The 25,019-nt window shown below is 57.9% G+C and overlaps 2 protein-coding genes across 3 annotated transcripts in view; one reads left to right on the forward strand and one right to left on the reverse strand.

The window, feature by feature from the left end:
• PPP2R3B (protein phosphatase 2 regulatory subunit B''beta) overlaps nt 1-20,833 on the forward strand; it is a 37,807-nt gene extending 16,974 nt beyond the window's left edge. The window contains 11 exon segments of the mRNA XM_045813604.2: nt 7,357-7,460; nt 7,750-7,852; nt 9,578-9,652; nt 10,147-10,233; nt 11,175-11,331; nt 13,135-13,183; nt 13,855-13,944; nt 14,192-14,367; nt 16,324-16,442; nt 16,512-16,618; nt 20,031-20,833. Of these exon segments, the coding sequence (XP_045669560.2) occupies nt 7,357-7,460; nt 7,750-7,852; nt 9,578-9,652; nt 10,147-10,233; nt 11,175-11,331; nt 13,135-13,183; nt 13,855-13,944; nt 14,192-14,367; nt 16,324-16,442; nt 16,512-16,618; nt 20,031-20,181 (1,218 nt within the window). The 3' untranslated portion in view covers nt 20,182-20,833.
• Nucleotides 20,834-21,820: 987 nt separating this feature from the next.
• Nucleotides 21,821-25,019, reverse strand: part of LOC123802729 (cohesin subunit SA-2-like) — a 64,285-nt gene continuing 61,086 nt past the window's right edge. For both annotated transcript variants that reach the window (XM_087859802.1, XM_087859801.1), the window contains exons 29-34: nt 24,670-24,821; nt 24,197-24,334; nt 23,683-23,861; nt 23,507-23,612; nt 22,756-22,846; nt 21,821-21,970 (exon numbers count right to left, since the gene is read on the reverse strand). In XM_087859802.1, the coding sequence (XP_087715928.1) occupies nt 21,956-21,970; nt 22,756-22,846; nt 23,507-23,612; nt 23,683-23,861; nt 24,197-24,334; nt 24,670-24,821 (681 nt within the window). In that variant the 3' untranslated portion in view covers nt 21,821-21,955. The remainder of the gene's footprint in view (nt 21,971-22,755; nt 22,847-23,506; nt 23,613-23,682; nt 23,862-24,196; nt 24,335-24,669; nt 24,822-25,019) is intronic.

Below are 25,019 nucleotides of genomic sequence, written 5' to 3' on the forward strand. Positions count from 1 at the left end.
CGAACAACAGACGCACAGCGCTGGGTCCTCACAGACTTTCAGAGAACTGAGACACGTTTGTGACGCTGCTTCTTCATAGCAGATGGACTAAAGGAGCCTCAGTGACACCTGCCGTTTACCCACACATCTGGGCCAACGTAACTGACACATGAACCGTGTTCGCAGGGGGGCTGCTGTGGTGCCCTGCACGTTGTGCACAGTGAGGGCTGCCTGTGTGGCGAGCGCCCCCTTCTTCCTGCAGACGCATAGCACTCGGCTACGGGGAAGCACTGTAGTCTGCTTTCACTCTCCCACACCGAGGGGCTGGCTCGTCTGGGGAAGCACGGAGGGGCCGTCAGGACACAGGGAGGGGCCGTCACGGGGACAGATGGAGGGTCCGTTGGCCCGTGGTGGGGACCCAGGGAGGGGCCGTCGGGACACAGGGAGGGGCCATCACGGGGACAGATGGAGGGGCTGTCGGCCCGTCACGTGGACACTGTAATAACTCCGCGTGTACACATCGTTTCACGCTCTGTCCCTGTGTCTTGGGACAGTTGTGTAAGCAGTTAGCGGGTCACAGCACACACGCACACGTGATCTTGTCTCTTGCTACCAGGTTCCCCTCCTTGAGGGCTGTGCCGTCCGAACACTCGGTCAGTGTTCAGATGATCACGTGACTTGACCCTTCATCGGGCCCGAGCAGCAGACGTGGTCTGACACCTGCAGTTTGCTGGAGAGATACGCGGGAAATGGCCTCCTGGGCCACTTCTGGTTTGCACTTCCGTTGATTTGCTGACATGTTGTTGGTGGGATTTCAGCGATGGTGGTTAAATGAGACGCGTGCGTAGTTCCTGTGCGTGTACCTGTTCTCGCCCAGGTTGCGATTCACGGTTATCTCTGCGGGTAATTTTACTCTTTCCGGCGTTTACACCTCTTGCTGTTGGCTGTTTAGGATTTTAATTTCTCGAGTCAGTTTTCATCACTTTATATTTCTTCTAAAACGGTGCATTATGTAACTTATACGTTTATTGCTTCAACATTTTTCCTCATCTTCTGGTATCATTTTTAAAATCTTTACCGGATCTGTGCCTATGTCCCTTTGAAGGGTGATTTATTTCTGCTTCCCTTCTTGTCTACTCACGGCGGAAACGGATTTATATTGGTTTTCAGATGAGTGTCCGTCGCCTCGTGGACTACCGCTTTATTTTTTTATCTCAGGATTTCTGTTCTCATCTTTGTTACTTTATTGTATTTTTTTCTATTCCGTCATTTTTTCCTAGCTTCTCGAGTGATTCATGCCCTTGGTCCACGTTACCGATGTAGAGTTTATGCACAGTAAGATTCCCAGTGTTACATGTACAACGTGATATGTTCCAGCAAATGTGTCCCCCTGCGTGTCACCTCGTCAGGGCAGGGAGCACTGTCACTGCCGTGAGACTGTCCTTGCAGTCGGTCCCATTCCCACCTCCCTGGCCGTGTCACACACAGACGCGGTCTGGCACTGTGGTTTGCCTCTTCAGGAATTTCACGTGACAGGGCCGTGCTGTCTTTGGTTTCTGGTGTCTTTCGTTTTTTCTTCTTCCTCTTTTTTTTTTTTTAAATATTTTATTTATTTATTTGACAGAGAGACAGCCAGCGAGAGAGGGACCACAAGCAGGGAGTGACAGAGGGAGAAGCAGGCTCCCAGCGCAGGAACCTGAAGCGGGACTCGATCCCAGGACTCCGGGATCACACCCTGAGCCAAAGGCAGACACTTAACGACTGAGCCACCCAGGCGCCCCTCTGGTGTCTTTCGCATAGAATATTTGTGATATCCCTCCCCACCAGAGTCATTGACGCCGGACAGTGCCCTGTATGTGCATGACCATGACTTACGTGTTTCCCAGTGGGTGAGCGCTTGGTTGTATCCATTGTGTTTCATGAGTTGAGTTGCTGGTGTGTGTGTGTAAGAGTCGTGTGCACATCTGCCTCTCTCAGGTAGCAAATACTCAGCCCTGAATTGTGGGTGACTGATTTTATAAGAACCTGGAAGTGCTTTCCAGAGTAGCTGTCCGTGCTACATCTCCAGCCACTGGTGCTCGAGAGCGCCAGTTCTCATGTAACCTCACCAGCACTTGGTTTCCACACTTCCAGTTTGGGCCGTTTTCCGCGCATGTGTGTGTAACTCATTCGCGGCTTCATTTCCCTGATGATTATGCTGAACACCTTTCCATGTGGGTATTTTTTGCAGGGCATCCTTCTTCCCCTTTCTGGAAGCTTCCTTGAGCTGTGACTGATGCGTGATACACGGCACATGCTTCCCGTGTATAATTTGAGGAGCTGTGACATATGTGTAACCCCCTGAAACTATGCCCACAGTCCAGACGACACACGTTTCCACACGCCCCGACTCAGCCCTTTTCCAAGCCCCTCCACTCGTCCCCGGGCTGCTGTGGGGACTTGGTTACTGTGGGTTAGCGGAGTTTTCTACAATTGTACCTGAACAGAATCAGATAGTAGGTACTTCTTTATTATGGTAAGATTTACATAACATGCCTCAGCATCTTAACCACCATAAAAGTAGAATTCAGAGACACTTAGGACACGTACAGTGTTACGCACCTATCACGTGCTCCCCTGCTCAGTTCTTGTACGGCCTCATGGGGACAGCAGAGACCCCAGGGGTTAGAGGCTCAGCCCCCCAGGACCGCCCCACTTCTGACACCTGTCACAAATCCCAGGTTGTCACCAGCCATAGACCCTGGGGGTTCGCACGCCCCTCCTTGGGGGAGGATAGAGCTGCACAGACAAAGAAGCACATGGGGTGAGCGCTGGGAGGGTCCTGACTCAGGAGCTGCTGGCCCGATGGAGCCGGACGCCCCACCGTCCCTGTGCGCAGATGCGTTCACCACCCGGAAGCTCTCTACACCTCGTCTTTATTTTCACGTAGGCTTCACTGTGTAGGCGTGATGCGTCCTACTCCCGGCCTCCAGGCGCTCTCCTCCCCGGAGGATGGTGCGGGGCTAACGTCCCAAGTGTCTCATCGTGGCTCCGCCTTCCTGCTGTCCAGCCCCACCCAGGAGCCACCCAGAGCCACCTCTTCAGGACAACAGAAGCGCCTGTCAGTCCGCACACCCCAGGGGATTCAGGAGCTGTGTGTCAGAAACCGGAGTGAAAGATCGAATGTTAGAACAGAAGGTGATCCTAGCACCGCAGGTCCATAGGGAATTTAAAAGGGTTTCAGATTCACTGTGCCAGGAAGTGGGGCGGAAACCAGTTTTTATGTTTGTTATGTCACACACATGACGGCATAGCTGAATGGCAGGCGCACGATGCTGAGCAAAAGGAACCAGGCCTGAAAGGCCACGGGCGGCACGATCCCACCTAAACAACATTCCAGGAAAGGGAAGCCACGGGGGTGGAGAGGGGCTTCCTGGGTGTGGGTAGGGTTAGGGTAAAGGTACGCCGGAATCGGCCGGTGACACGGCTCTCCCTACTATGGGGACAGACACGTGATCTAGGCATCAAGTGCACTCTACAAAGAGCGAATCTTCCTGTACATACATTCTGTAAAATTGATAAAAAGCAAAATCTTGTGTGATGCATCTTTTCCCTTGGAGTGACAATTTTATACTTTTTTAAAGCTGTTCTTCTTTCTGTCTCTTACATTTTAGAGGTCATGTTTTCCATTCACTTCAGAAAATTAACAAAATGTCCTGCAAGGCAGTGTAGGTCACGGCCAAAGCTTTAGCGTTAAGCTTCCAGCTGTCAGGTTGGTTGGAACCCCAGGCACACCAGCGCATCCTGGGAACTCATCCACGGAGGGCCCCCCCCTTACAGGAGAGTGCATAGAGCTTCATGTGCACGGACCACCTCGGGCACGAACGTGTGGAGCCGTGAGGGGCCACAGCCCTCTCACCGCCAGTACTGTGTGCCGCGAGCGTCCACACACCCACGTGACCACCACCCAGAGCAAGACGCCACATGTTCTCGGCACCCCAGGGAGTTCTCTTCGGCCCACTTCCAGTCAGCGCTCCAGGTCACCAGCTGGGGCTCTGGATGGTCTCCTAGATCACCTCTCACAACTTGGGCACACGCGTCCTTTCCCCTCCAGCTCCCCCAGCCCAGTGTGGCCTCCGTGGAATTCATCCACACCTGTGTGAGGCACTGGTGTCTTGGTTGTGCCCAAAACACGTGGGTGGTTCTTTGTGATTGCCATATTTTATTCCACGATATGGAAAAAATTTCATTTTGTAGTTGTGGCCAGTGTGTTGAAATAGAATTGCCTCACATATATCGTGCTTGCTTCTAGCAACTTTGCTGAAGTTACTGAAACCAACACCCTCAAAGGGCGTGAATCTGCCTGTTTGTTCATTCAGCGCCCTGCTCGTGGACAGCTGGGTGGTTCCATGTGGGGCATCCTGAGTAAGGCCACTGGGACCGTTCCCGGCCGTGTCTTGTGGTAGCAAGGCTCAGGTCCCTGGGTTACTACTGGAGGACCGAGTGTCACCTGGGGGACTGTGCATGGCCAGCTCTCAGCACACCCCGCCCAGCGGCTCTCTCCAGGACAGTTGCGCCACATTCTTGTCCACCGTCCCTGTGCATTAACTCTGTTCCTTGCATCCTTCCCAGTGCCTGGTATTTTCAGTCCTCCGAGTTTGAGCTGTTCCTGTGGGCCTTTCTGATCTCTCCCTACACACTTCTCTGCATCTCCATCACAAGCACAGATGCCAAACACGTTTTCGTAGCCGTATGGGCATTTGTGCGATATTTTCTCGGAGTGCCTGTTCAGCTCTGTTGCTCTCTTGTGCTGTGTGCCTTTTTCCTCCTTGACCAGCAGTTCTTTAAAATCCCGCCTGCGAGTCCTTGTTAGACTTGTGTGTTGCAAATATTCTTTTCTAGTCTGTAGCTTGTCTTTGCTCTCTTCACGGCATCTTGCAGCCAGCAATTCTTAAGTGAAGTTTACCTCTCTCTCCCTTCAGAGTTGAAGGTGTTTTGTGTCCTCTGTGAGGGATCTTTGCTACTCCAAAATCAGGAAAAGCTTCTCTTACATTTTCTTGCATAAGGCTTAATGTTTCACCATTCCCGTTCAGGACCGGGATCCATCGTGCACTGATTGTCGTGCACAGTGTGAAGGAGGGTTTCCCATTGATGTGGTGCTCTCATGGAGAACATGGTTGTTCCCACAGAACTGGAGGCCTGCCTTTGTTCTCAATCACTTGACGGGCTCAAGATCTCTTCCTCACTGTTCCCCGTCCCTCTTTGCACACACACAACAAGTCTTCACTGATGTAACTCTAGAGTAAGCCTTCAAAATCCTTTGCTTCCTCTAGGGGTTTCTCAGTAAGCTTTTGTATTTCCAGAACAACACCACAGACACTGCATAGCGATTGGCTTTCACTTAAATCTGTGGGTCATTCGGGAGCCAGCCTTGGGTTTCCGCGGGAGGAGCTTAGCACCGGGTCTTTAATGTCTCCCACCAGTGGTCTGTTGGTGGCTTTGTGCAGATGGCACACGGTGCCGGTTAGATTTAAGGGGTTTCTTTATGCCTTACATAGATGGCACTGCTGTAAATTTCATTTTGTAGTTGTGGCCAGTGTGTTGAAATAGAATTGCCTCATGTATATCGTGCTTGGTTCTAGCAACTTTGCTGAAGTCACTTATAATATTCTGTAAGTCTCTCGGGATTTCTACACGGTGTGTTGTATGTTTCTGAATTACAGCAGTTTTGAGTCCTCCTCTTGGGCCTTTGTACCCTCCTGTCTTTCTCCCGCCCCCACGCCCTGGCTGGGCCCACTGACACACTCATGGTGCCCTTGTCTTGGTCCCAGCTCGGGCTTGGAGGCGTCATGTGCCACCCTTGCATCTGATGTGAGCCATGGGTTTTCTGTGGATGCCCTTTATTAGAATGAGGTGTTCCTGGGGCACCTGGCTCGCTCAGTTAGTGGACCATGTGACTTTTGATCTCGGGGCTGTGAGTTTGACTCCCATGTTAGGTGTAGAAATTACTTAAAAAATTAAAAAAAATTTTTTTTTAAAGGTTAGGGGCACCTGGGTGGCGCAGTCGTTAAGCGTCTGCCCTCGGCTCAGGGCGTGATCCCGGCGTTATGGGATCGAGCCCCACATCAGGCTCCTCCGCTGGGAGCCTGCTTCTTCCTCTCCCACTCCTCCCGCTTGTGTTCCCTCTCTCGCTGGCTGTCTCTCTCTATCAAATAAATTAAAAAAAAAAAACTTAACAAAAAACTTAAAAAAAGAAGATTAAAGTGTCTGTTTTCAGTTTCCTGGTTTGTTGTTTCTTCTTATTTTTTTACTGGCTGGGTTGAGTTTGTTGACATGCAGTCTGTGTGGGGTTTCTGCGTCGGTGTTCCTGAGAGCTGACTGGCCCATAAGCTTCCTTGCATCCTTGACAGATTTCAGTATCTGCTGTGTGTTGGCCTCATAACAAGAATTAAGAAACATCCCACATGTTTAGTCTCTGGAAGAGTTTGTGTGCAGTCAGTATGATTTCTTCCATAAATGTTTGCACAGACTCACTCGCTTAGCCGTTGGGGTCTGGAGTTTTCTTTGGGAGAGTTTGGCAGATTCAGTTCCTTGCAGACATATAGCTCTGTGCAGATTTTCTGTTGTGTCTGTTTGGGTTAGATTGCATGATCAGGTAGTCTGTGCAGGTCACCAGCACTGTGGCTCATGTGGCTCATGTGGGCATGAAGTTATTTGTAGTGTCCACTTCCTACCTTCCTAACGCGTGTGGGAGCTGCGGTGACAGCTCACGTTCATAACTCGTGTTTTCTGTCTTTTGTTCTTGACGACTTTTGCTAAGGGGTGTTTAATTTTTTTTAGATCTTCAAAGACCTGACTTTCAATTTTGCTGATTTTGCTGATAGAGTATTTGCTTGTTTTAATTTTCATGTCTGCCTGTTCCAGCGTTCTGTTGGTCAGGCTTCTCTGCTGTCAGATGTGCTGAACACCCTGCTCTGTGCTCATTTGGTGAAGTTTCAGTGGGCGGTATTTTCCGTGTTACATTTAGAGCCTTTCCTCATTTATGCTGTCTGTTCCCTCACCCACGGTTATCACGAGCTGCTGCCGGACTCGCAGACTTCGGGGACCTGCTGACTGCGGGACAGGGGTAGTCTGATCCTGTCCTCGAGCTGCATTCTGTCACCCGATGGGACAGCTGGGACAAGCACCTCTTGCTCTCCCTGGTGCACGGGAATGAACACACGCCTTGTGTTTGGCGGTAACACTGAGCTCATCTGTGCAGGGCTGATGGGTTTGAAGGTCCAGGTGTCTTTCTATAGCAAGGTTCACTGAGGCATCCCCGTGGGAGCGCACGGTTGTGGCAGCAGCAGTGGGTGTCCAGGAGGTGCTGACTGCCCGCTGTGCCCCTCTGCTCTGCAGGCCTGTGGCTGCCCGCTCTACTGGAAGGGGCCGCTGTTCTGCAGTGCCGGGGGAGAGCGCACGGGCTCCGTCTCTGTCCACAAGTTCGTCGCCATGTGGAGAAAGTGAGTCTTGGGCCTGTGCGCTGGGGGCGGGCGTTGGGAGGGGAGACTTGTCCCCAGCTCTCCGTCGTCCCAGTGGCAGCTGCTGCATCACGGGCTCATGCTCCTGTGGCCAAGACAGCAAGAGGAGGGAGCTAACGTCCAGGCCATGTGGCATCGTGTCCTGTCCCCTCGCGAGCTTGCTCTTGATCACGCCCCATCAAGGCCCCATGTCCTACCCACCGGCCGTGTCTGGGAGGGGCCTTGTGGATCTGGTGTGTGGGGACCACTGGGACGTCCTCCATCATTGCAGGGTTGTCCAGAACTGTCACGACGACGCTGCCAAGTTCGTCCACCTGCTCATGAACCCCGGCTGTAACTATCTGGTGCAAGAAGACTTCATCCCCTTCTTACAGGTACGCCCCTGCGTCTACACCACACATACCTTCTCCCCTCCTCCCCTCCTCCCAGGTATGCCCCTGCGTCTACACCGCATGCACCTTCTCCCCTCCTCCCCTCCTCCCAGGTCCGCCCCTGCGTCTACACTGCATGCACCTTCTCCCCTCCTCCAGGTCTTCCCCTGTGTCTACACCGCATGCACCTTCTCCCCTCCTCCAGGTCCACCTGTGCATTAACACTGCATGCACCTTCTCCCCTCCTCCAGGTCTTCCCCTGTGTCTATACTGCATGCACCTTCTCCCCTCCTCCCAGGTCTTCCCCTGTGTCTATACTGCATGCACCTTCTCCCCTCCTCCAGGTCCACCTGTGCATTAACACTGCATGCACCTTCTTCCCTCCTCCCAGGTCCTCCCCCGCGTCTACACCGCACGCACCTTCTCCCCTCCTCCCAGGTCCTCCCCTGCGTCTACACCACATGCACCTTCTCCCCTCCTCCCAGGTCCTCCCCTGCGTCTACACCGCATGCACCTTCTCTCCTCCTCCCAGGTCCGCCCCTGTGTCTACACTGCATGCAGGCTGCCAGTCTGGCTCCCTTCTCTCAGGGTTTTGCTTTCCAAAGAGATGGCTCAGGGACCAGCCCCTCTTGTGTGTGTGAGTGGTGGGACCCCATGTGCCCCACACGGTGCAAGTGTGTATGAGTGGTGGGACCCCGTGTGCCCCACGCAGTGCAGTTATGTGTGAACCATGGGGTCGCCACAGGACCCCGTGTGCCGCACGCAGTGCAGGTGTGTGAGTGGGAGGACCCCGTGTGCCCCACGCAGTGCAGGTGTGTGAGTGGGAGGACCCCGTGTGCCGCACGCAGTGCAGGTGTGTGAGTGGGAGGACCCCGTGTGCCCCACGCAGTGCAGGTGTGTGAGTGGGAGGACCCCGTGTGCCCCACGCAGTGCAGGTGTGTGAGTGGGAGGACCCCGTGTGCCCCACGCAGTGCAGGTGTGTGAGTGGCGGGACCACATGTTGTGCAGGTATGTTGAGCCACGGGACCACGTGTGCCCCATGTGGTTCAGGTGTGTGTGAGTGGGAGGACCACGTGTGCCGCATGTGGTTCAGGTGTGTGTGAGTGGGAGGACCACGTGTGCCGCATGTGGTTCAGGTGTGTGTGAGTGGGAGGACCACGTGCATGCAGCGCATGAGGCCACAGACAGTGGGGACTGCAGCCCCTGGTGGGTCACCTGCATGACACCAGGTCGTGCTGGTCTACGACATCCTCTGCGTCCCCTCAGACTCATTTCGGGCATCGTTGCATAGTCTGCGGGAGATAATCGAGGGTGAGCGGGACTTAGTCCCTGGATCTTCTGTGTAGCCGTTCCGAGTAACTGGATTATTCCAGCAGATGTGACCTAAAGGCTCAGTGACTGTAGCTCGTAAAATGAGGGTATTTGAAACTCCCTTGTGGACCTTGGTGTGGGTCCTTGTGTATTTATACGCGTTGAGTCCCAGTGAGTTGTCGGAGATCACGATGGTCCCTTTGAGCGAGCCGTCCTGTGCTTCCTCAGCGTGTAGCCTACGGGCTGTATAGAATCGCACGTGTGGGGCTGTGTTTTGTATGCAGCTGTGTGGTTGGAGTGTTCTGTGCACAGCCGCCCCGTCCGTGTGAAGTTGCCGGGGTTGGCGACAGACACGGGTGCCTGTGCTCAGCGGGCACAGTGTGTGTTCCCGAACTCTGTCTTGTCTTCCGTGTGCAGGACGTGGTGAACACACACCCGGGCTTAGCCTTCCTGAAGGAGGCGTCAGAGTTCCACTCTCGCTACATCACCACCGTGAGTATTCGGGCATGGCCGCTGCCCCCGGGACCCCGGTTTCAGGCCCCACACACATGTGAACGAGGATTCAGGGCCTCAGGCTGTGGCCCTTCTGAATCCCAATTTTTTCGCCCACGAATAAGATGTGGACGGTGCCTGCTCCGTGGGGCCGAGCAAGGGCCCGTGACAGGCACATGTCCCGTGTTGAGGCACAAAGCACAGCAAGCCCGTGGAGAGCCTGGTGGGTGTTGCCACGTGTCAGACTTGAGCACAAGGGACGGGACATCCCAGACATCCGTGTGCTCTCCCTCCCTGGGGGTTGGTGCTGCTCAGCCTGGGAGGACGTCTTAGTTGGGGGAATGCACGTGCCTGCTATTTGGACAACAGGGTCCTGAGGCACTTCCATCCCCAACCCAACTGTTTGGCACGCACAGAGTGGGTGCTTCGGGCCGCACATGGGGTCCTGTGTCCCCCGGTGTCCAGGCGCTCTGCTGATGGCCTTCCTCCTGCAGGTCATACAGAGGATATTCTACACCGTCAACAGGTCCTGGTCAGGGAGGATCACGTGTGCAGAGCTCCGCAGGAGCACCTTCCTACAGGTAGGCGGCCGGCCCACGGGGACACGGGGCCTCCGTACGTCCATGCCTCCTGTCCACCTGCCCTCCTGTCTGCCATCCTCCATCTTCCATCCACCAATCCAGTGTCCATCCTCCATTGTCCATCCTGGACCATCCGTCCTCCACCCTCCATCCATCCATCCATCCATCCATCCATCCATCCTCCATCATCCTCTACCCATCCGTCCTCCACCCTCCACCCATCCGTCCGTCCTCCACCCTCTATCCATCCATCCTCCACCCTCCATCCTCCTCCATCCATTCTCCATCCTGTCTTCTAAACTTCTCCATCCATTCTCCATATTCTGTTCTTCTCCATCTTCCTTCCCTTCTCCATCTTTTTTTCTCCACTCTTCTCCATCTATCATCCATCCTCCTCCATCCGTATCTTTCATCCTCTGTCTTCTACCCTCCTCCATTCATCCTCCATCCTTCCATCCTCCACCCTCTTCCGTTCATTCTCCTCCTTCCTTCACCCATTCATCTTCCATTCTCCATCCTTCCATTCTCCACCCTCCTCCATCCATCTCTACCCATCTACCCACCCATCAACCATCCACCATCCATGCAGGAGAAATGACCCATAGGCACTAGGGAGCAAGCTATCCTCTTCACTCAGGTTCAGTGCACATGTGGGCATTAATGAAGAGGGGTCAGATTTGCCCACGTAAGGAGGCCCCAAGCTGTGACGTGGTTGACACTAGCAGGACCGCCTCATGTTGCCAGCATCAGCCAGGCTGAGTCTCAGACTCAAGCCTGACCTCAGTGTGCTCCAGACCTAGGTGCTGTGCTCCTAATCCCAGGCCTGTCTTGACCAGTTCTGGGCCGCCACCCTCATAACATGAGACGCCTCGGGGGTCCCACTCATAGGAAGCCCAGCTCCCGTGGAAACTGCAGTGGCTTTGTTGGGTTTGTTTCGGCAGAACGTGGCGCTGTTGGAAGAGGAAGCAGACATCAATCAGCTGACAGAGTATTTCTCATATGAGCACTTCTATGTCATTTACTGTAAATTCTGGGAGCTGGACACGGACCACGACCTTCTCATCGATTCCCAGGACCTGGCCCGGCACAATGACCACGGTTAGTATGTGGCCCGAGTGGGACGGGGGACCTACCGGTGCTGGCCCCTCAGGCACCTGCTCTGTCCAGTGCCACTGGCCATGGCCACCTCCCCTGGGCCTGTGGCCTGTTGTGTAAAACTGCCTTCCTCCGCTTCTCCCCCACTGTCTCCAGGAGTGGTCTGCTCTTGCAGGACATACACACGTGCATCCACACGAGACGGGGACATGAGGGACGGGACACGTGGGACATACAGGGCACACAAGATGGGACACACATGGGTCATGATGCACACGGGAGACAGAAACACACACGCATGCAGGGTGCTGACCTGCCCACGTAAGGAGGCTGCAGCTGTGAGAGCGTTGGTGCTCGCAGGGTTGTCCCATGTTGCTGGCGGCAGCCAGGCCAAGTGTCAGGTGCGACCCTGACCTGGGTGTTGTGAAAAGAAGGCAGGCAGAGGGGGTCAGAGCTGACCCTCTCCTGCGCAGCCCACGGAGGCAGGGTTCCTTTGAGGTTCCTTGTTTTCAGTCTTTGGATGTAGGCATCCGAGTGATCCGCCACAGTTCCCTGGGGCTGCTGTAACAGAGGGGGCCTCAAACACAGCTAAGTATCCTCGGAGTATCCAAGGGCAAGGAACTTATGGATGGCCACCTAGGAGGGCTATGCAGGAGTCTGCTGAGGTGGTTGTAAGAAATGACCACAAACTGGGGCCCTCCCACAACAGGAACACCTCCTCCCCCAGCTCTGGAGACCAGAATCTGAGATCCAGGCGGGACAGGACCCCTGAGATCCAGGCGGGGCAGGACCCCTGAGATCCAGGCGGGGCAGGGCCATGCTCCCTCTTGAAGCTCCAGGGGAGGGTCCTTCTCCCTCTTCCAGTTTCTGGGCTCCAGGCGTCCCTGGGCTCGTGGCCATGTCCCTCCCATCTCTGCCTCTGTTCTCACGTGGCTTCTCCTCTGTGTCTCTGTGTCTCCTCTTCTGTCTCTTACCAGGACCCCTGTCATTGGATTTAGGGCCACCCTGATCCAGGGTGAGCTCATCTCAGATCCTTCCCTTACTCACATCTGCAGAGACGTATTTCCATTTAAGGCCCCATGTCCAGGTACCAGGAATCATTGGAGCCACATTCCCCAGGACTCCAGAATGGGGCCATAAGTGGAAGTGGGGTCTTTAAAGAGGTTATTATGGTAAAATAATGCATAGGGTGGCCCTGATTTCATAGAACCGGGGTCCTTCTAAGAAGAGGGGATAAGAGAGGACACAGATGTGTACAGAGGGACGACCACGTGAGGACACAGGGAGAGAAGATGGTAACCGCTCGCCAAGGAAAGGTCTCAGGAGGAACCAGCCTCAGCCCCGCCGGGATCTCAGATTCCCAGCCTCCAGGACTGGGAGAGGATAAATGTGTTTTGTTTAAGCTGCCCAGCCGGTGGTGCTTTGTGACAGGCGCCGAAGCTGACTGAGGCGGTGCTTTTCACTTCTCATTTGTCGGGTTTTAGTTAAAGACCTTTGGTTCTAATCACAAAGCAAGAGTGTGAGTATAAATGTGTTCTGCTCTTTACAGCCTGCTTCTGTCTTGGAGCCCCCGGGTCAGCTTTCCACTCTTTGGCTCTGATTTGGGCTCAGTCCTCAGGACAGGAAAGCTCTGGGCAGTGCCCTGGGGGGCACACGCTGGAGAGTAGTTTTGTCAGGTTCCACCCCCACCAGGCCTGGGGCCCAGCATGGCCGACCCGAGCCTGCCCAGCTTGCCCCGAGCGTTTGAGGTTGGGCCATGACCTCAGGTATGTGCAGTTGGCTCACGGCCCAATTCTGTTTCTGCAGCTATATCCACCAAGATGATTGAGAGGATATTCTCAGGGGCGGTGACAAGGTATGTCTTACAGTCATTTTCTTGTGATTTTGGCCAATGTCCTGTGCCTGAGTCCAGTTCTATCTCATTCACTCCCTAATGTGAGCTTGTCGTGTGTTGAGAGGGAGTGCCGTTGTCATGTGGGGTCATAAGGAAGACACACATGCTGTTGTCACACAAGGTCATAAATAAGGGAGGATATATGCTATTGTCACACAAGCTTATAAGGGGAGACACAGCTTTGTCCTGTGATGTCATTGGGGGATATACACACTTCTGTTACACAAGATCATAAATAAGGGACACACGTCTTTGTCACGTGACATCATAAGAAAGGCGGGCAAACACCATTATCACATGAGGTCATTAGTAAGGGGTGGGGAAGGACAGGCCCCATGTCGGTGGGTCACGTCAGGCCCTGGGCATCGGATAAGGCCCTGGAGTAGGGCCATCAGAGGCCACAAGGCGGCTGTGACTGAGGCCACGGAAGCCACTCCTGCCCCCTCTGCAGTCCCAGGGCAACCTCTGCAGGCGCACGCCCTCTGAAGCCTTCCCCCGAGTAGGAGCCAAGTGTGGGACAGGGCCAAAGGCAAGGCTCCAATCACCCAGCAGGGAGGTGGACAGGGGCCTCCCACCTCACACCGCTTCTCCCTGACACACGTTTTGTCTGTTGGTCTCGACCCTGAACCCAGGGGCAGAAAAGTCCAGAAGGAAGGAAAAATAAGCTATGCTGACTTTGTCTGGTTTTTGATCTCTGAAGAGGACAAAAAAACTCCAACCAGGTACGTATTTGGTGGCTGTCCTGGTCCAACAATTGGAAGCCGTAGGCTAGCGGTCATCCCTGAGTATGGGCACCACCAGGGGTCCATCCAGGCAAGGTCAGTCCCAGGCAGGGTCCACACTGGGCAAGGGTTGGCCTGGATGGGGTCCGCAGTGCGTGCAGTTAGTCCCGGTGGGGTCAGTCCCCAGCGGGGTCTATCCTGGATGGCCAGGCTAACCGAGGCTCGCACTGACCTGCTGTGACTGCAGCATCGAGTACTGGTTCCGCTGCATGGACCTGGATGGGGACGGGGCACTGTCCATGTTCGAACTGGAGTACTTCTATGAGGAGCAGTGCCGCAGGCTGGACAGCATGGCCATCGAGGCCCTGCCCTTCGAGGACTGCCTCTGCCAGATGCTGGACCTCGTGAAGCCGCAGAGTGAAGGTAATGCCCCCTGAGATGGGACACCACATGTGAGGGGATGCCCCCTTTTGAGGGAATGTACCCCTGTGAGGGGACACATCGTCTGAGATGATTCCTCACTGGGAACTGTGATGTCCCCCCATGAGGGGACACGTCGTGTGAGGAGATATCCCCTCACCGAGGTCCCCCTGTGTGAGGACGCATCGTATGAGGTGATCTCCCCCTTCCCCGTGAGATGTGATACCCCCCCATGTGAGGGGATGTCCCCCTGTGTGAGAGGACACATCGTGCGAGGTGATTTTCCCCCCATGAGATGTGATACCCCCCCCATGTGAGGGGATGTCCCCGTGTGAAGGGGGGACACATCATGTGAGGAGATGTCCCCCTGTGTGAGAGGCACATTGTGTGAGGTGATTTCCCCCCAACCCCCGTGAGATGTGATGCCCCCCCCCTTGTGTGGACCGATGTCCCCGTGTGAGGGCACACATCACGTGAGGTGATCTCCCCCCCCATGAGATGTGATGCCCCCCCCCGTGTGAGGGGATGTCCCTGTGTGAGGGGACACACCATGTGAGGTGATTTCTCCTCCCCCATGAGATACGATGCCACATATGAGGAGATGTCCCCCTGTGTGAGAGGGTACCCAGTCTGAGAATACATCCCCCTATGATATTGTCGCCTCCACCTGTATGAGGGAAAGTCCCCTCGGTGAGATGCGAGGGGTACCCCATGTGAGATGTGCTCATGTGAGGGGATGCTCCCCCATGTGAGATGTCCCCCTGCGGTATGCCCCGTGTAAGGGACACCCCGTGTGATGGGGTGTTCTTCCTGTGAGATGGGATGTCCCTGTGTAAGGGCACATTTCCCTTGAGTGAGGGGAACCCCCCACCCCCCATATAAGGAGATGTCCCATGGGAGGTGTGATGGTCCCTGTGTGAGAGACACCTGTGTGAAGGGACGCCCACTCAGGGAACAGCCCTCCATACTCTGAGTTGGTGACAAGGGTGAGCAGGGCCTGGGAGAGGCCTGGTACCAACCATATGTTACAAGACCCCACCAAGGGCTGGGTGAGCTGGTGTCATCATGTGTGACGTGAGCAACCTTGTTCACGGGTGGTGGTCACTGTTGAGCGTGGACACAACAGTGTGTCCTGGCTGTCCACCTTCCCCTGACCCCCTCAGGTCCCATGTGACCCCCTCAACCCTCACCTGTGGTGAGGGCCCTGTTCTGTTGGGTGAGCATACCTATCCTACCAGGGTCAGGAAGGTGGATATCCCTGACCCCATGTCTCCCTGCCTATGCTGCCTGATTTCTCACCTCGGGGACATCGAACCCAAGTTTTTGGTGTGGGGCGGTGCCATGGGTGCCTGTCCCCTCACCCTCCCCACCCAGGGTACCACCTGGGGTCCTCCTGACACCCCTTGGCTGAGAACTGTGTCCAGGAAGGGGCCAAAAGTGGCACAAGGAGGGACCCTAGGACAGCTACCAGGGTCAAAGGGACAGAGGGGGACTTTTTCCGAACTGTGACACCTCGATTAGTATTGTTTCCATGTTGGGGAATCCTGCTCTTGGGGTACTTATGGTGTTCGTGAGTCACTCTGGGGCGCCATGTCCAGGCCCTCCTCCCTATCAGTGGATTTCCTCCTGTCCCTGTGTCATGCTCCATGATGTGTGCATGGGCGCCCCCTGGCGGCCACAGTTTGTCTGTTCCTGTGCTCCACGTCCACGTCTGTCAGGTCTGACCCATTCTTAGGCACACAGGACCCCAGGCCTCTGGTCCGCGCTTCTCCCCAACCTAGCCTTCCTGCCCACACCGAGGACCACCTTGTGCGGGTGTGTTTTATGCCCAGTTACGTCAGAAAATGCAGTATTGTGCCATGTTTTTCAAGGTACGTCGTGACAGGCGTGCATGTCAAATGCAGATTTGTGAAAGTTCACCCGGGAGTAACTGTCTCTGCATTATTTCACCTCCTGCAGGGAAAATCACCCTCCATGATCTGAAGAAGTGTAAACTCGCCAATGTGTTCTTTGATACCTTCTTCAACATCGAGAAATACCTCGACCACGAGCAGAAGGAACAGGTCTCCCTGCTCAGAGTGAGTGTGGCAAGGAGTACGTGGGGTGCCGGCCGCGTCTGCGCCGCGTGACACATATGTTTCATCTAGGAGAGTGAGAGCGAAGGCCCTGAGCTCTCCGACTGGGAGAAGTATGCTGCCGAGGAGTACGACATCCTGGTGGCCGAGGAGGCTGCAGGAGAGCCGTGGGAGGACGGGTGAGTGTGGGGACAGACGCAGAGATGGCCGGGAGGGACACGGGTGGTACGTGGGCAGCAGGCGCCTCCTTTCCCACATCCACCCGACCCTGAAAGGGCTCGGGCAGGAGACGGTACCTCGTGGGGGCTGTTCGCCCGCTTTCTTTGAGCACTTGTGACATTCGCGTGACGAGTGTGTGCAGCTGTGAGTAGGGAAACTTGCTGGGGAAGAGAAGGTGGTGGTGGGTGTCCTGAATCCTAAATGTAACCCACACATGGCCGGCGGCGGCCTGTGTACAAGCCCAGCCCCAGAGGAGTGCCAAGGGGACCCTTCCCAGGGTCAGGGGGTGCTGCAGAGCCAGCCGGGCCAGGCCCCGAGTCTGCAGCCACAGCCCGACCCCGGGTGTGAGTGCAGGCAGGCCCGGCCCCCCGCCCGTCCTGGTGCTCCTGCGTCGTCCCCTTTCCCAGAAACAGTCCCAGAGGTGCTGCTGCTGCTCTACCCCCGAGAGCTGGGACCCAGGAGCACCAGCCAAGAGGGCCCAGAGCAGGCCGTGCGGTAGGGGCGTTTGAGGCCTGTGGCCCAGAGCCCAGTGTGTCCTGTCCCCAGCCCTCACGACCCCCCTGCCAGCGCGCATGCTCCGTGCTCCCCGCCCCACATCGGGGTCACCCGGGGCCCTGGGACATCTCTTGCCCAGTCAGTCCCTCCCGCCAACTGCAGAGGGTGCACACACCATAGGGTTGGGGTCCTGGAGGGCCTGGCTCAGGGGCAAGGACCTGACAGAGTTACTGCGGCTGGGAATCTTGTTCTCCTTTGGTATCTGCTCATGAGGCCAATGCGGGGAGACAGGCCTTGAGGCCCATTTGCCACCAATGCTCCTCTCCCCTGTGGCTGACCGCGTGCAGGACTGGGGGGGTGTCCCGCTCCCAGGCCTGTGGCCAGTCTCAGCCCCATTCCACCCTCTGGGGCCTGGGCCTTCGGGAGTGTAAACAGGCCTGTGTTCAAGAGTGGGGGGCTCAGGTGTCCGGTGTCCACACACACACCTGATGGGCTTGGGTCACACGTGTGTTCCCCGTTCCCATCAGATCCCTTCCCCCACCGCCTCCGGCATCCCTCGGGCCACCCGGCACCCGGTCGGGGTCACACAGGGTCAGGCATGTTTCCACATGTGGTTTGCAGGGCAGGCATGGAGCCCATGGTAGGGAGTCCCCCCCTACCCTTAGGCACGGGGCATCCATACAGGCGCTCTTGGTTTGGTGGCCACAGGGCTGCCTGCTCGGGGGTCCTGACCCCACCCCCAAGAGGGTTTCAAAACCGGCAGGGGGCACTTTGTGCATCCCCAGCCCCTCTGCACTCAGGGTCTTGGCAGGTGCTGGCTGGTCTTCAGCCGGCATTTGTGGTTTTGCTGGACAGCACGGAAGTGGAACCTTGCCGTCCCTTCAGACGTGTCGGCGAGCTGTGCCTGTCGGTGGGCACATCGGGGACTCCACGTCCCAGCTGAGCAGGGTTCTGTGCTCTAGGTGACCACGCACCAGGCCACGGACGTTCGGCGGCTTCCCCTCTGGTCTGGGCAGAGTGAATAGCGCTGCTGTGAACTATTTCCACGCTGGCCTGTGTGAACGTGGGTTCTCACTGCTCGGGGCTCAGTGCCTGAGGCTGTGTGTCACATGGGGACACCTGTTTACCTTCACCAGAACTCGCACAGCCACGTCCCACACGGCCGCCCTGTCTGCGTCGGCAGCAGGTGACAATCTACCTGCTCCATGTTCTTGCCCACGTGGTCCGCTTGGGGTTGTTTACGTTTCAGCCTGTCTCAGGCACGCCACTGGGCGTGTCCCATCCTGGCTGTGAGCGCTGCCGTCCTCGCCGGGCCTCCGTGGACCCCCAGGGGATGTGCCTTGTCTTTGCGGGTTCTCCACGTTGGATCGTCCGCTTTCTCACTGAGGCGTTAGGGTTCTTTATAGCTCGTCCATACGAGTTCTCTGTGGGTCTGTGGTTTGTTGACTTGTCTCCGAACTTGTGGCCGCTGTTTTTATCGGAACGCTGTGTGTGAAGCGCCACGTATCCGTCCGTTGCCATCCAGGCTGTGCTTTCATTGCCCCGTGTCAGACTCTGCTGCCTCGTCCAGACCCACAGAGAGCTTGTCTGCACATCCCAGGGCCTCACATTCCACATCCGGGTCTGCGGTCCGTCCTGACTTCCCGTGGGGCGTGAGGTGAGGGTCCAGCTTCCTCCCCGGCTTCTGCAGCACCGTCTAGGGCAGAGCCATACGAGGGGCTGGGCGTGTTTGTTCACGATGACGTGATGTGCGTGTCAGGTCTCCTGGATGTGGTCTGTGGCACTGGTGCAGGTGTCTGTCCACGCACACCGCAGCGTGCGCGTGCAGTCACGGCCTGAGGGCGAGCCCTCCGCCTTCGCTGTCCTTCACAAGTGTCCCGGCCACATGTTCCTTTGCGTTTCCGCAGGAGTCGTGGAATCTGCCTGTGGCTTTCCTGAAGAGGCCTGTGGGCCTGGTGCTGGGTCTGTGGGGGGGACATTATGGCAAATCTAAGGGTAAGCTTGTCTGTTCCTACAAAACAGTAGGCGGGAGATTCAGTTATCCACTTTCCGAAATCTCGTCTGGTGTGGACACGGCACCTCGAGGGTGCGAGTTTCGTAATCCACAAGCGTGTGTGTCCGCGTAGTCAGGTCTTGGAGCGTTCCGCCAGGATTTTGTGGTGTTCAGCACCTGGATCTTCCTGTCCTTTGTCACATAAGTGCTTCCTGACGTTCAGTCACGGGAACAGGGTTTAAACTCGCAAGTTGTGGTGGTTTGTGGGTCGCGCAGAGCAGTACGGTTCACGGATCTGCAGCTGGTACTTGCGTTAGACGTATCGGTTCTCTGGGACTTTGTGCGCGGACAGTCACAGTGCCACCCGCCCGCCACAGTTCCTAGAACGTCAGCTACGATGTTGAGTGCCAGTGGGTGCGCGTCCTTGCCTGGGCTCCAGTCCTAAATGCAGAGGGGTCGTCACCGACCATGAGGTGTCACGTCAGCCCAGACCAGACACTGAATTCTGTCAGATGCTCTTGGCGTCGGCGGCCTGTGGATACAGGCATCTCAGCAGGGATCTTCACATCTTGGACCAGCGTTCACACCCCAGAGAAACCCTGCTTGGTCACATTCTCTGATCCCGTTCACAAAGTTGATTTGTGGCCTCTCACCTCGTGGCACCACGTCTTGTGCTGGTGTCCAGGTAACGCCGGCCTCCGCGTGTGGGCACGGCTCCTCCTCCTCCCTTCAGGTGGAAGGAATCCGGCAGTGACACCGCCGGGCCGGGTTTCCACAGGGTGAGTTCACAGCCGACCGGGCGGTGCTGCACGCGCACCCACGCATGTCCCCTGCCCCGGGCTGTGGCGGCCGCACCCACTGAGCTCACCAGCCCCTCCTTGCAGGTACGAAGCCGAGCTCAGCCCTGTGGACCAGAAGCTGAGCTCCCTGAGGTCTCCGCTGGCCCAGAGGCCCTTCTTCGAGGCACCGTCCACCCTGGGCACCGTCGACCTCTATGAGTACGCGTGTGAGGACGACGACCTACAGCCTTCGTGACCTGTGCTCAGGTCTGGATGCAAAGCCGCTTTTGTGTAAAGAACAGAACTGTTTGATCCTTGAGCTGTCTTTTATAGAAAATGAAGTGATTTGTATGAGATGATAAATTTTTATTTATTCAACACGGAAGCCGGTCAGATGGTCATTGAGCATGTGTCCCCGCCTGCCCGGGAGGGGCTGACGTCCGTCCAGGAACCCTTGGCAGGGCCCGGCAGGGAGAGGAGACCCACTGGCCCCGCTGTCTAGCTCCTGAGTGCAGGCGTCTGGAGACTTACCGGCATGGCCGACAGTCCGCTCACAGGGGAGCACGTTCTGCTCCAAAGGATCGGCCTCGGGGCGGGAGCCGCGCACTGACTTCCGGGTGTCGGATGGTCCTGTGTTGTTCTCGCGTCGCCGGTCAGGAACATTCCAGGGGCCCGGCGCCACAATGGCCCCGGGACCTTCCGTCCACAGGAGCGTCTCCAGGCGCCGCCCCAGCCGCAGCCCTGCACGCAGGGTATGGGAGGGAGCGTCCCCTCGAGCGTACTTACGTTTTCGTGTAAATGTACAGAACGTGTAAAGTTAACTTTTATTTGGTGTGTATAGTGGTTTAAAAATGTTTTACGAGATCACGTTTGTATTTTCAAATAAAGAATTTAAGGATTTTCTGTGACGGGCTCTGCTGGCCCAGCCCACGGCACAGACACAGCACACAAAGGTCATCAAGGGCACAGACGCCAGGCGGGGACGCTACTGGGGGCAGACGGCAGTGTCACCTCGAGACTCCACGCAGTGAGCACGGGTCGGGGGCGTGGGAAGCCCAGCCGAGGGTCACAGGTCGTGGGGCCTGGAGTGTCCAGCAGGGTGGCTCTCTTGCCGACGCCTTCACCCAGGCCACCCGTGGTCCTGACGCCACGGCCAAGGGCTGTGCTTTCCCATAGCAGCTTCCAGAATCCTGGGGTGGGGGGGACAGCTAGAGGCACAGGTGTCCCCCGCAGACGGGAAGCCCCCAGGCCCAGGTCTATGCAGGACTGCACAGGCCTGAGCTCCTGGGCCAGTTCTCGCCTGTGCACAACCGGCGGGAGTCCTCCCCACAGACCGGCCTCGCTCTCCGTGTCCACACGGGGGCGTCCTCCTCCACACAGTGGCCCAGAGAGCGCTGGTTTGGCACCAACACGGGATTTGAGGGGCAGAGTGCCTCGCCCTGCGTAGGTCCGGGGAGGGCAGCCCATGCACGTCCAGCCCTTGCTCCTGCCCCGACTCGGGTGCAGCCAGTTCGCCTGAAGCGTGCAGGGGCTGAGGAGACCGCGGGCAGCAGGCCTGTCCCTGCCCTGCCGCGGGCCCTCAGCCCGGGACACCGGGGAACGCCCAATAGCGGGGCCCTGGACGGGAAAGGAAGAGCTGGCGGCCCACCCAGAGCCGCAGCACGTGGGACGATGCCGGACGAGGGAGCCAGCACCATGCTCTAGGGCGGGGGGCAAAGCTGGTTCTGGAACCTTCTAGCCAAGCACAGCAGTCGCCAGACAGGACGTCGCAGGCGGGTAGGCACCTGGTGGGTAGGTAGGTGGGTGCGTGGGCACCCCAGGGGCCCCAGTCAACGGTCACGTGGCCCTCTGCCCACGTCCGGGGCTGGGATGCACAGGAACAGATGGCAGGGGTCACCATCATCCGCCTGGAGCCCCCGGGGGCCTGGGTCAGCCGCACCTGGACGCCACTGGCTCCCCGAGCCCAGGGACACAAGGCAGCAACCGAGGAGGAGCTCCCGACGCGAGTCCCAGTGGGGCATGTGTCCTCCTCAGTCCGACACCCCCTGGACAGAGAGGACAGCCCTCAGGACCCACAGATGGACACATAGAGAGATGGACGATGGTGCACACCCACACCGTGGCCCAGGTGGTTCCCAGTCAGCACAGGGTGGGAACTGGGGGCGGGGGGCTGCCGACTGGGACCCCCGGCCACCAGGCCCTGGGACCAGCAGACCAGGGCCAGGACACAGAGTGGGTGGGGGGAAGAGGGGGTGCGCGGCCGGGACGCAGAGCAGCCTTCCCGCACTCCTGCCCAGGGCCCCAGGCTGGCACACTGACCCCCCACCCCAGGTATCTGTGGGGGGAGGCGGTGTCCACACAGGGGTGCCTGGCCAGGAGCCTCTGTACCTCCAGGGCCATGCCAGATGCAGGAGGCAGCAGAGATGCTGAGGACCCCAGGACACCCCAAAACCTGGTGTCCTAAGCCAAGCAGGCCAGGGCATGGGGACCACACCCTGCCAGCCTCGGGCCCCTAGCACACCACGTGAGCCCAGAGTGCTCACGCACCTGGGACGGCTCAGGGGCCTGCCCCAACCCCAACCTGGCAGCCTCCCGTGATCGTCCACACAGCACACACCTGGTGAGCTGGCTGACCAGACCCCGTACCGCCCCCCCGACCCCTCTGTGAATGTGCAGATGGACCTGCTCCCACCCCATTGGGCACAGAAGCCACATCAGATGGGACGTCCCACCTCTACACCACCCTGGGATGTGGGGGCCGTAGCAGGAAAGGCAGGCCCAGGTCAGCACCCCCACGCAGCCACCAGCCAGAGGCCCAGCCCGCACCGACCTCGTGGACGGAGATGCCCTCCACATCCACGTCTTCGTTAGAAGAGTTCTCAGAGTCCTCTGATGACAGGAAGTCAACATCAAAGACGTCCCTGCGAGAGACAAAGGGTGGCTGGTTGCCAGGGAGACCGAGGCAGTGCCCCAGCCCATGGCAGGAAGCCCATGGGTGTGCGAGCCCTGCAGGGAACAGGTGTGGACAGCTGTGGGAAAACACAGGACACAGAGAGACGTGGACAAGACACAGCCCCCAGGCAACCAGTGGCTCCTCTTACACTGTCACATCCCATTTTGCACTGTGGGCACACGTGCACAGTTCTGGGCAGTGAGGGGAGACGGGAAGAGCCCCTGGCTACACCCTGGAGCGTTTTCTTACAGGAGAACAGTCTCTACACACGTGCCTGCCCCAGACATAGCTCCGTCCCTGCCTCAGACCCACGCGGGTCCCGTCAGACCAGCCCCATGTCTGCCTCAGACCCATGCGGGACCCCTGTCCCTGTCTCAGACCCACATGGGACCCACATCTCTGCCTCAAACCCACATGGGTCCCCCATCAGACCAGCCCCATGTCTGCCTCAGACCCACGCGGGATTCCCCATCAGACCAACATCCCTTCACGGCCATCCCAAGGCTCTGTTCTGGAGAAACCCACGAGGCTGACCACAAAACCAGGCAGAAAGAGGCCCGACAGGCTGCCCCATGGAGGGCAGAGCCCATCCCCCCCGCCCCCCTGACCTGGAGGACGACGGCCTCACCTGTTGGACTTCTGACCCTTGGAGGAGTTTCTCGGCTCTCTGTCCCCCATGCTGGAGCTGGCCAGGGTGTCTGGTGTCCAGGTGGAGCACGTCCCCACAGGCAGCTCTGCAGTGCCAGGAGCGGTCAGCCACAGGGCCCCAGGGCCACCCCTCCCGACCCCGGACACCCTCCCCACCTTGGGGCCGCTTGCTGTCTTTGCATATGGCGTCAAACGGGTTGGTGGCGGGCTCCTCCTCCCCCTGGGCCACGTAGTCTGTCCTCATCAGGGACTTGCGGTAGACGAACATGGGGTTCATGTCCCCCTCCCCAAAGACAGGCACGCCCTCGGGGATGGAGTCCTGGAAGTGGGCGAGTCTGCGGGCAAGAGTGGATGTCGCAGGGGGACGTCAGAGGAGACCCCGCCAAGGGCCCCAGGAACCCACCGGGCCCCCCTGTGTCCATTCCCTGCTGGGGGCTAAGGAGCCGGGCTGGAGGGGCACCACCTGGTGGCCGGAGCTCAGTCCTGCAGCCCAGAGCCCAGCAGCCCTGGGTCAGCACAGGGAAGGGAGCCCGACAGGCAGCCCTCAGCAGGGTCGTCCCACCCAATAATCTTCCGGTTTCCGCATCCCCCTCCTCCCCCACCACTGTCTGGGGCTCCCACCCCCACACCCCCAGGAGCCCCCAGGGGTCCCGGGAGCCAGTGCACTCACGCAGCTTGTCGCTCGGCTGGTGGGATCTTGCAGGAGAACTCGGCCAGCACAAGCAGGAAGCTGAGGTTTGGGAAGCGCTGGCGGGCCTCTAGCTCTTCAGGCACCGGGGACTCGGAGAAGGCAAAGGCCAGCCCGCGCCTGGGGATGGGGTGTGGGGACGGGGTGTCAGCTGACACGGAGGGGGTGGGCGTCAGGTTCTGCTCACACGGGAAAGGCAGTGCCACAAGAGGCTCAGGAGTAGGGTAGGGGTGCCAGGTGGGGCTCACCTGGGGGACCGGGGGGTCAGACTGGGGAGCGCGACACCTGGAGGGGCTCACCTGGGGGACAGGGGGTCAGACCGGGGAGCGCAGCGCCTGGAGGGGCTCACCTGGGGGACAGGGGGTCAGAGCAGGGAGCGCGGCTCCAGGGGGGCTCAGACCAGGAGCGGGGTGCAGGCAGGGGCATTGTCAGAGCACCCCCTCCCCAACACGCACCTGTGGATGAGGTGGGCAGCGTCACGGGCGCGGTCGAAGCCAAGGGTGAGCGCAAAGCGGCGGGCCAGCAGCCGGATGGAGTAGAAGGGGCCACAGATGAACTCAATGGGGTCATAGGCAAGCCCGTACGTGTCCACGTGCTTCTGGAACAGCTGCGGGAGCACAAGGGCCGTGGGGTCAGGGCCGCGAGGGGCAGGCGGGGGCGGCCCCGTGTCCAGAACGGCGGGTGGGGGGGCACGTGCCTGAGTGGGGTCAGGCACCCTGTGTCCCAGCATCTGGGGGTGGCAGGTACTCTGTGTTCTGCAGGAGTGAGCACCACACATCTAGAGTGTGGGAGGACCCTGTGCCCA

This window comes from Ursus americanus, chromosome X, assembly GCF_024610735.1.
Source record: "Ursus americanus isolate L20-20 chromosome X, mUrsAme1.1.p, whole genome shotgun sequence".
Classification (NCBI taxonomy): Eukaryota; Metazoa; Chordata; class Mammalia; order Carnivora; family Ursidae; genus Ursus; species Ursus americanus.